This window comes from Lactuca serriola, chromosome 5 (genome assembly GCF_051521515.1).
Source record: "Lactuca serriola cultivar US96UC23 chromosome 5, Lser_US96UC23_V15, whole genome shotgun sequence".
NCBI classification, from domain to species: Eukaryota; Viridiplantae; Streptophyta; class Magnoliopsida; order Asterales; family Asteraceae; genus Lactuca; species Lactuca serriola.
In genome coordinates this window covers 275729755-275741620 of record NC_136412.1, presented here as the reverse complement: position 1 = coordinate 275741620, position 11866 = coordinate 275729755, and the positions used below count along the sequence as shown (strand labels likewise).

Sequence of the window (11866 nt, the reverse complement as noted above, 5' to 3'; positions counted from 1 at the left end):
TAATCCTTTAGTCGGGGTATGTGGGTCTCTTTCTGAATCACAATATTGATGATGGTACCAATGTATGCGCACCCAATCCGTTGGGGTTCCCTTTAAATATAAAAACACGATAATGATATGTCATAAATGAAAACATATGCAACATTTGGTTGTTTGATAATTGATGGTTAAATCAAGGTTTTTAAGTAAGATTCAACTGTGAATCTAACGGAGTGACAGACATTCCAAAGAAGCCATTACCGAATATGAGATTTTTAAATATTATATTGAACTGTTTGAATTTGATGGAATTAGACACAACCTTTTATAAACTCAATTAAAAACATATCAACATCATAATTTATCGTTTGTATCAACTATACCGTATTTTTTAAATCATTTGATGTAACAAACTTATTATATTTCACGTATACGTTTGTTATGAATGTATTTTGGATTAGAAAGGCTAATTAATTCACCTGAAGGGCATGAACTCCACAATAAGCAAACGTGTATTCAAGCCATTTCGGGATCTTGAAGCTTTTATGTGATAAATGTCTATGGAAGGAAAGACTAATTCCTAGAAGCCCAGTAACCATAAACAACCCAAACGCCAACCATAAAGCTCCCCAACTGAAAGTAAATGGAGCAAAAACACATAGCAAATGCATTCCTGCCACCACTCCGGCGGTGGTGATGTCCAAAGCATTCCATTTCCTCCTACCCGTACACACCTCTCTCGGCTGCTCTTCCACCACCTCCGATAACAGAATACTACTTCGCTCCCCATCGCTGTCCGGATCCGACGCCACATTTACAATTCTCAATTCTTGTCGATAGTCGTGGGTGGTGGTTGTGATGATACTAGTTTTTGATTGTAAAATCTTTCTTCGCTCGGTGTAGAGGTGCGATGGTGAACATGGTAGACGGTGACGGTGGTGAAGTTTCTGGTGGAATGCGATGGTAGGTGGTGGTCGTAACAGAGCCATTGGTATGTTATGCTCTGTCTAGTTTGCTTTGTATATAAAGATGCGTCTTTCTTATCCCCATCTTGAGTTAAAGTTTCTCATAGGTAAAGATGAAGACGACATCAAAGTCATGCGAATCATACCCAGAGCGACAAACACGTAACGAAAACCCATGTGGAGATTATGTCGTTCATAAGATTGTGATGGTTTATTTGTAAACGTAATTTCATCCTTAGGGTTCTCAAACGATCCATAATTCTTTTGTTTAGTTTTTATTCTTGTAATGTTAACTAATGGTCTTCGCTTGCCGAGTAGTGTTGATGAACACCAACTCTTTGTAGAAATGTCTACAAAAGTTTTTTAGCTCTCTAGAATTTAATATTAGGGATGTCAACGGGGGTAAACGGGGCGGGGAGTGCATCTCTCACCTCCGCCCCTGAAATTTTCCCGTTCCCCCGCCCCCGCCCCCGCCCCGCCCCCGGAATGTTCAGTCTTCCTACCCCCGCCCCCGCCCCGAATCCCCTTTATTACCCCTGCCCCCGTACCCGTTCCCCTGCCCCCGATTGATTTTGGGCTACTTTTTTTTTTTGCTAAAAGAAGTTGTTATTTAGACTAAAAGAAGCTATTTTTTAGATAAAAAATAATTATTTATAGCAGAATTTTATATGTTAAAAATAAAAAAGTTATGACATTTTAAAAAATTATGCTAACAACATAAAAACATGTTTTTTGATGAATTTTGGAAGTTCAAAATCATGTTATTGTGTATTATATTTATATAATTAATATATGTAAATATATGTGTAATTTATTAACGGGGTCCCCATAGGGATTTCGGGACGGGATTGCCTACCCCCGCCCCCGCCCCCGAAATTAAAACGGGGGTTAACCTTGCCCCTTCCCCCGTCCCCGCCCCCAATTTTTTTTAAAAAAATCCCCCAAACGGGACGGGGCCCCCACGGAAACGGGGTCCCACGGGACTTTTTGACATCCCTATTTAATATCATGGAAAATGACATTGCTGACAACAAAGTTTTTGCTTTGTCCCGGATTGGTCATTGAACTTAATTTTTTTCGCAATTGGTCCTTAAAGTTACATTTTACGTGTTAAATAAAACATCGACCCTAATACTTACCGGTTTGTAGGTTACCATGCTTAGTTGTCACCAGTGACATGGTGGTAATAAGCCACATCATTGCCACCTAAGGGTTTGGGTTTAAAGATTAAAAGTTTTTTTTTTTTTTTTTTTTTTTTTTTTTTTTTTTTTTTTTTTTTAAGTATATCTATTTATTGGTTGCTGATATTCACTTCATCCACTATGACATGGAGACAATAAGCCTATAACACCGACAACAAAACTCTGTGACCTTCCGTCAATCTGGATCTGATCGGACGGCTAGGACGCCTTCCGTCAATTTGCTGGTGACTCTTGTTGAGGCCTTGTTCGTGAATCCGAGTCTCGCTAACATCCTCTTCCTCCATCATCTAGGCACCGGGCAACATCAACTCCATATACCTCGCAAAACTTAAATGGTATCCTTCTTATCCCTCCTTCATTGTTTCGCCGATAAGAGAGAGCTTGTAATCCGTAACAAGGAAAGAAGATCGATGATAAAACAAAGATTATAGAAATATTGGATCATCCATTTTTACCGACGCTTTGTGTTTGTTCGTTGGAGTTGTCGAAATGGTCGTGTCTGCTGACCGATTTTTATCCCGATGTAGACCTTTACGTCCTCGGGCAACGTCAGCTATGCAAATGCTTCCTGGATTTGACATATCTGCTGAAGAGGTGAAGCAAGTGATGACCAAACTCGACACGAAGACCAAGAAAATGTTGGATTGTATACATAAAACGTCAAAGCCTGAGACAAAGCAATCAACGAGCTTCGCCAAGCCTTTAAGCTCTATGATTTGAACAAGAATAGGTTGATCTAGTCAACTGAGTTGCATCATATCTTGAGTCAGTTGGGGGAGAGACCATTGCTCGCAACCAAGCTAGATTTCTTCTCTCTCCAGATTCAAAATTTTAATTCTTGATATCGTTGTTTGAATGATTTTCACTTGTAATTATGGGTGATTAGAGCATTTCGTGTCTCCATTGCTTATTGTAGAATCATTCTGAACTTTTTAATTAATCTAAATCCATCTAAAGAGGCAAAGTAAGAAAACATTAAATTGATATGTATATTATCTGTAACATCCATAAAAATCACAAGAAATTTAAACTTTTAAAATCAACCCAAATTCATAAATTTTTTACAAATCATACTTTTCAAAATATTTTCCAAACACCAAAGTCTCTCAAAATCATAAGTCATATACATGAGAATGTGTACGGTCACGCCTTGGCCTTCCTGCGGTCATCCGAAGTACCTGAAACCATAACCCAAAATTAAAAGACAACACTTAGTGAGTTCCCCCAAAGTACAAACATATAACATATAAAATACACAATAACGTGTATTAGGTCCACAACTAAACGATTGGATTACCCCTGAGCCCACATCATAAGTCCGACTTTCCCTCAAGGCTCACAACTTATGTATGGATTGCTCCTTGACCCAATCAGTCATCGGATTGAAATACCCTCAAGCCCTCAGTACAAGTCTGTTATACCACCTGGTCCTCAGCTCGTATCTGGAATGCTTCTAAGACCTCAATATGAGTCTGGCATGCGCTACCCGACCCTCAGATCATATCCGAAATGCTCCAGGGTTTATTGGCTACAGCACAAAGCAGTACAACCTCTACCCAACACAATATGTTGACATATAACATATAACAAACATATACAGATAATCATGAAAATAGAATCACATATAGTCCTACAAATCTACCAGACTAGCATATCGGGAACTAACATATAATCACACATATCTATTCCATACTTGATATTTGCATATTTAGCCTCATAATAAGTATAGATTTTTATATTTTATTAGCTAATTTATTGCATATCATGGACAAAAGATACTTAAAAGTATTTGAATTGTGTTTTCAGTCCAAAAGTGAAGCTCGGAAGCAAAAGGAAGCAGGAGAAGCGGTTGGGAGCTCGGGAGTTGAACAAAGAAGAAAAAGGCTTTAAAAACAAGGGACTCGGAGAGTAGGGTCGGCTACTCGGCAAGTAGCATCGAAGATTCGAGAGGATAAAGACTCCGTGACTTACCGTGTATAGGAATTATGGGGTGAACTCGGTGAGTTGGTCTTGGACTCGGCGAGTCGGTTCGAATCTATAAAAACAGTTGTCCAGATCGACATAAGGTATTCTGGAACTTTTGGGGAGAAGCAAGCTGCGAATCAGAGCCAGGAGAGATCTGAAGAACGAAGATACAACCTAGAATTCAATTCCGAAGGAGATTTGAGGCAAATTCTCATCATTTAACTTAATCTATTGTTTTCAATTATGGTTAGACAATTAGAATTCATTTTATTGTTGTTAATTACCTCAATCATGAGCTAAAACTCTTATACTTCTGTTTGGGGATACAAAATTGAGACTATGGTTTGATTATTGGTAGGATTAATTCAATATTGGTGATTTTGTTGATTTTAGCTTGTTAAAGAACCTTGTGTGTGAATGATAACTATTTTTCTGTTGATAGGAAGATAATTAAATAGTATGAACATCTTTTAATTGTCAACCTCATATGTTTATGTGACCACTTTATCATATGTCTAGGAATAACGAACGTGAAACTAGAATTAATAAAAAGTTAGGTAAATTCATGTGTGAGCTTGTTTGATGACCATCAGTAAGAGGTTAACTAAAGGACCAAATTAGTTAGCTATTACAAGTCTAAATGAACCCGAATAAATAATCTAGTGAATTAAATTAAATTAGACAACTGATCACTGTTTGAGTTAGTTTGTTCTCTTAGGATTAGTGCAACGAACGCAAAACTAATCACTTGAATTGGTAGCCAATAGAAGAATTAATCCATTGCACTATTACCATAATATCAACCATAGGATCAATTGAGTTGAACTAAACAGAAGTCATTCTCGTTATTGAATTTAGTTAAATCTTTGCTTTTCTAGTTTTTAGTTTAAGTGATAGTTAGTAAGTTTCTAGTCTTGTAAAACTAGAGAAAATCCCTACTTATTATTTAATTTAGATAAAATTAGTCTTTAGTTTTAATTTACCGTTCCCTGTGTTCGATACCCTACTTATTTAGCTGTACCACAATTGATAGGTCAACTACTTTGTGTGTTCATTTTATAATTATAAGTAGGTTTAAAACTAGTTCGTTTCACACACATCAATATTCAACATATCAGTGTATAGTAGGATATTCATCCAATGGGCCGACCTTGGTGCCTTCGACCCGTAAGTATAGTGAGGAAAACTCACCTCACAGACTGGACAAAAGTTGATGAGGTCTTGACTCTAAATCTTAGCTCTAACCATCATCTATGCAACCAAATGACCAATCACAATCAAAATCCAAAATACTGAAATACCCTTAGGTCAAACTTGGTCAAAGTCAAAGTTAAACTAGTCTAATCAACCGAGTCAACTCAACCGAGTCAAACAAACCGAGTCACCACAGAGTGTGTACGCGGGGGGTACTCTAAATGTAAGTTGGGCGTAGTCGAATGTTGACCACCATCGGAGTGGTTGACCTCGTACGTGATACGTACTCTAGGTACGCAGGGCGTACACCCAAATTCCTAAATCCTTCATTAAGAGCTTAATGGCTTAAGCTCCCACGTCTATCTTTCAGATCCATGGCTAAAATACCCTCAAGAGTCATAAAATTTCCAACTTTATGACTTTGCATGCCCATTAAGTGCTTAAATCAACTTCTTAATCCATTTAGGTCTTCTAAATGATGCATGGAGCAAAAACAACCATTTGGAATCCATTTTTATGGCTTAAGACCCTTCCAAAGGTTTAAAATGATAGCTTAATGGGTCAAGAACATGCTATGTTCATGAATCTCCACATTTGGGACAAAAAGGACCAAAAATCATTCCAACACAAGATCTAAATGAAACTTCACCAAGTTCAGAACTTTATACCTCAAAATGGTGCCAAAAATTGGTGTGATCCTAGATCTAAAGAGCTTCACTCCTCCAAGGTGGCCTCTCCTCCCTTCTTCTTCAAGATCACAAAACACACACACCCAAGCATAGAAATGCTTCACAAGATGGCTTAGGGTTGCAAAAACGTTTCAAAAGGATGGAGCATGATGAAGTGAGAGGAAATAATGCTATAATGGGATTTAAATATGAGCCAAACCCTAAAAATTAGTGTTTACATGCCTGACACGTACGCCCTGTGTACTAGGGCACGCCCTAGTACACTCAGTGTACACACGTAGGAATGACGTACTCCCCAAACTCCCAAATTACAAAAATGCTACTAGGGCCTTCATTGCACTCATTCTTATACTTAGGGACCAAAATGCAATATAATAAAATTATAGGGTTAAAATGAGAAGTACCTTATCATCGAGATGTTACAATTCTCCCCCAATTGATCTAGACGTCTTCCGTGAAGTCGGTTGCGGTGAATGACTCAGGATAATGATCCCGCATCTCGACCTCCAGCTCCCAGGTCTGATGCTGCCACTATGCCTTTACCAAAGGTATTTCTTTGTTGTGCAGGACATTCATCTTTCTTTCCAAAATAGCTACCGGCCTCTCGACATAGTTCGCACGCTCATCAACCGGAATATCCTCCAATGGAACCACTAACTCGTTGTCCAACTCACACTTCTGCAACTACGAGACATGGGAAAGTGTTGTGGATCTAACTAAGCTCACCCGGAAAATCCAACCTGTAAGCTACCTTGCCAACCCTGGGAATCACCCAAAAAGGTCCAGTAATTCGGAGACCCAATTTCACCCTCTTCCTGAAGCGTATCACACCTTTCCAGGTGAGACCTTTAGGAGCACCATATCGCCGACCTGAAACTCTAGCTCTGATCGACATAGCTCTTCTGCCAACTCTGAGCAGTTTGCAGCCTCTGCCCGATCTACTGAATAAGCTACGTGGTCTGAATGACTACTTCGTTCCTTCCCATGACCCTATGACAAACCTCTCCCCCAACAAATCAGGGTACGGAATCTCTGACCATACAAGAGCTCAATTGGCCGAGCACCAATGCTGGAGTGATAACTATTGTTGTAGGAGAGCTCAGTAAGAGGTAGGTAGGAATCCCAACTCCCACCAAAATCAATAACACAGGCCCGCAACATATCCTCAAGGGTCTGTATAGTCCGCTCACTTTGGCCGTCAGTCTGCAGATGACATGCAGTGCTGAAATGTAACCTCGTGCCTAGTTCCTCGTGGAACTTCTTCCAGAAATAGGAAGTGAATCGAACATCTCAGTCTGAAACAATAGAGACTGGAACTCCATGACAAGCGAAAATCTCCCGGACATACACATCGGCCAACTTTTCGGACGAGGAGCTCTCCCGGATGGCCCAAAACTGGGCACTCTTGGTCAATCGATCCATGGTGAGCCATATAGCATCAAAACCCTTGTCCGTATTTGGCAACTTGGTGATAAAATCCATGGTGATCTGTTCCCACTTCCACATGGAAACCTGCAAAGGCTACATCTTGAGCCTCTAATGTTCGGCCTTAACCATCCTGTAGTTCAAGCACCTCTCTACATACCAGTCTATCTCCCACTTCATGCACAACCACCAATAACTCAATCTCAAATCCCGATACATCTTGGTGGCTCCCAGGTGTATAGAAAAATGAGACTTATGAGACCCTTCTAGCATAATTTACCTAATCTCACCAGAAAATGGAACCTAAAACTAACCACACCACGTCAATAACCCTCGACTATCCGTGACAAACCTATCGATCTCACCCACGATCCTCTCTTGTTTCCAGTTCTCTTTCCGAACTCCCTCTGCCTGAGCCTATATGATCAAACCCAACAGTGGAGAATCAACAGATATCCTCATACTCCTCTCTCCAACTAAAGATCCGATCCACTTGCGGCTTAAAGCATCCACTACTACATTCACTTTACGCGGATGGTAAAGGATCTCACAGTCATATTCCTTGACAACGTCTAGCCACCTGTGCTGCCACATGTTTAGGTTCAGTTGATCCATAAGATATCTCAAACTCTTGTAATCTGTGTAGATATTACAAAGGACCCCATAAAGTTAATGCCTCCAAATCTTAACGGCAAACACCACTTCCCCCAACTCCAGATCATGTATGGGGAACTGCGTCTGGCACGGCTTCAGCTGCCACGGAGCATAAGCGATCACTCATCATCTCTACATAAGGACCACCACCAAACCGGTGATGGATGCATGACAAAACACCACAAAATCCTTGACTCCCTCCAGAAGGGTCAATACAGGGCCTCACATAACCTCTGTCGAAGAATCTTAAATACCGACTGCTGCTTAGGGCCCCATTGGAAATCCACCCCTTCCTCGTCAGACGAGTGAGGGGTACCACAATGTTGTAGAAATCTTGAATAAATCCTCGATAGTACACTGCCAAACCCAAGAAACTCTTGATCTATGAGGGAGATTTTGGAACCTCCCACTGCATCACTATCTCGATCTTGGCCGATCGACAAAAATCCTATCCTGGTTAACAAGGTGCCCCGGGAACTAGGCCTCTCGTAGCCAAAACTCACACTTCGAGAACTTTGCATAAAGTTGTTCCCAACTAAAAAATCCTTAGAAGCTCTTGAAGGTGCTCCTCATTCTGCTCTCTGGTCTTTGAATACACCAAGATATCATCAATAAATACAATGACAAATTGATCGAGCATCAACCTCTATACCCGATTCATTAAATCCATGAATACAACAGGTGCATTGGTGAGCCTAAACATGACCATGAACTCATAATGTCCATAACCAGTCCAAAATGCGGTCTTGTCTATATCCTCCTCTCTTATTCTCACATGATGATATCCATACCTCAGATTGATCTTGGTGCACCAAGATGCGCCCTTTAACTGATCAAAGAGGTCATCAATCCGCGGAAAGGGATAACGGTTTTTCACCATTAACTTGTTCAACTCCCGGTAATCAATGCACATCCGGTATGAACCGTGATTCTTTCTGACGAATAGTATCAGTGTTCCCCACAGAGAACTGCTCGGTCTGGTGAACTGCTTGCCTAATAGCTCCTAATGCAGAGAGGACAACTCCTGCATCTCAGGCGGTGCCAATTGGTACGACACCTTTGCAATCGGAGCCGCACTTGGCACTTGATCAAAATCCTGAACTCAACTTGCCTCTCGTGAGGCACACTGGGTAACTTCTTCAGGAAAACATTAGCTAACTCCTTGAAAACTGGAACCTCTAAAACTGAAGTCTGCTCCCCAACTTGGGTATCAACCACATAAGCCAGATAACCCGCACACATGTGCTGAATATACTATCGAGCCCTGGCTTCCGAACAAAACCCTGAACTAACCCTGGTGCCCTCTCGATAGATAACCAGTTCTCCCCCACTAGGAGTTCGAACTAGCACTCGTTGTCCATTGCAATCGATCATGGTACCAAACCTGCTCATCCAATCCATAGTCACTATCACACATACATCCCCCAAAGTGTAGCACCTGGTTCTTGGTACGTGTTCTTTTTATTAAATCTTTAAATATTTTGCATTTGGTCTTGGACTCGGCGAGTTGAAGGACCAACTCACCGAGTAGAAGCGGGATGAGGCGCAGAGTTTAAGTTGTGGACTCGTCGAGTAGACCCTGTTTGTGAAAAAACCCTAATCTGAGGGTTTGCACCCTATTTAAACACCTTAACTCGGCCTCCTTAGTCTCATTTGCTCCCAGAAGACCCCCATAGCAAACCCTAGCCGTTATTGAAGCAATCTAAGGCATTTGGAGTGATTTTGGTGCTTTTGTGATCCAAGGAAGGAAGGAAAAACTTGAAGGATCAAGAGGAGGTTAGAAGGATTCATTTTTTAGCATCATTTGCAGACTTCAGAAGGTATAAAGTCTATACCTTGCTTTCTCTTTTGATAGATCCCATTTTGTGGAGTTTTAGGGCTTTTCTAAGCCATTTTCACCAACCATGATTACAAGCATGGTTTGAGGTTAATGTTTCAGATCTAGGTCCCTAGAGGGGTTACAAGACAGAAAGGAGTGGCTTTTGCACTCAAGGAAGGCCCCGTGCATTGTGAGAGCTTGTTTTAGGACCTTTTGAGCTTAAAGTCCCATGCAAGCACGTAAAGGTTGTAACTTTACGTGCTAGATCGATTGTAGAAGCATAGATCTACATTTTGATCAAGCGTTGTACATCAGAAATCGAAGATTCAGTGAATGGTTGTGACCAACTCGGCAAGTCCGTTCTTGGACTCAGCGAGTCCAAGGTTCTATCCCATATCAGTTGAGGGTCATAAGGACCCAGTTGAGTGTGGAAAGGTTTTAAGGGGGTCCCAGGGGGTGACCCAACGTTCTGGACTAAGCCATTGTTCTGGAAATTCATGGGACTCGGCGAGTGCATGAACAGACTTTGCGAGTCCAAGGAAATCTTCTTAAGGAAGAAGATGAACATGACGAGTTGTTCATACAACTCGGCGAGTCAAGGACAGGACCTGTGTATCAGTTGATGATGAACTCGACGAGTTGTTCATATAACTCGGCGAGTCGGATGAGGATTCAGTCGATGTTCATTTAGAAGGAAAACTCGTCGAGTCATCGCCTAACTCGACGAGTAGAGACGGGTATGAGGTCTAATGGAAGGATAGGGACTCGGCGAGTTAGCGAGCCAACTCGGCGAGTTAGGTCAACTAGAAGTTGACTTTGACCTTGTCTTGGTCAGGGGTAAAATGGTTATTTTACCCTAAGAGTAGATGTCAATTTCTGACTAAGTGTTTTGTGGGAATTTTAGCCAGAGGATTTCTGGAGCAGCAGCAGCAGTCAGAGGATTCCCGCACGGTTCAGCAGCTACTACGAGGTGAGTTACCTTCCAGTAGCGGTGGGTCTACGGCCACAATGCCGACCCACCAGTAGGGATCGTATGCTAGATGTTTGTCTTTGTGATATTCATCTATGTTGATACTACCTGATATGTTATATGCTAGCGTGATATGGTATATGATAGTGATAGAGTTCGGTTGTTAGGACCGAAGGGTAGGTTAGGCACCCCAGATATGCCTAACAGTATGTTATGATATGTTTAGCTGCTAGCATGATATGTTATATGAGATAGAGGTAGTAGGAGGGAGAAAAGTCCCCGAGATTCGGTTGTTAGGACCGAAGGGTAGGTCGGACACCCCAGATATGTCTGACAACAGATTATGCTATAATATATGTGGCAGTAGTAGTAGGGGGTGAAATAGTCCCCGAGGTTCGGTTGTTAGGACCGCAGGGTAGTCAGCACCCCAGAATAGCTCGACTTGGGTAGGTCAGCACCCCAGAATGGCTTGACATGGGTATGACGGCACCCCAGAATGGCCACATGGGTAGGTCGGTACCCCAGAATGGCCGTACGGGTAGGTCGGCACCCCAGAAATGCCTGGCAGTATGTATGTGATGTGATTGTATGGTATGTGGTACGATGGGGGAACTTACTAAGCTTTGTGCTTACAGTTTACAGCTTTGTTTTCAGGTACCTCTTCATTGAAGGGGAAGGAGTTGGCGCGGTAGCGGCACATCATACACACACACATTGGTTTTCTGCATTATGAGATGTTCTGGGGTTGTACTCTAACATCATTATTATTTTCATGTTTTGGGTTTTCAGACACGAGATATGTTTTATGAAATGATATGATCGGATGATGTTTTACTACAAATGTTTTACAAACCACTTAATTTAAATGAAATTTTTTTTGGGCGTGAAAATTGGGTCGTTACACAAAGGAATAGGGATAAAATCAATTCGATAAGGCACCCCAAAGATCTCCAATACACAACCCTGATACACTGCGGATGCAAAATCCCCGTTTTCATTAGCGA

At 41.4% G+C, this 11866-nt stretch overlaps 1 protein-coding gene across 1 annotated transcript in view; it reads right to left on the bottom strand.

Annotated features, from left to right (window-relative positions):
* The window catches only part of LOC145054380 (palmitoyl-monogalactosyldiacylglycerol delta-7 desaturase, chloroplastic-like), a 16912-nt gene extending 15843 nt beyond the window's left edge, over positions 1–1069 (bottom strand). Inside the window, exons 1-2 of the mRNA XM_079002547.1 lie at positions 459–1069; positions 1–90 (exon numbers count right to left, since the gene is read on the bottom strand). The exon at positions 1–90 is cut by the window's left edge and continues 51 nt beyond it. Coding sequence (XP_078858673.1) covers positions 1–90; positions 459–968 — 600 coding nt within the window. The 5' untranslated portion in view covers positions 969–1069. The remainder of the gene's footprint in view (positions 91–458) is intronic.
* Positions 1070–11866: the final 10797 nt, after the last annotated feature.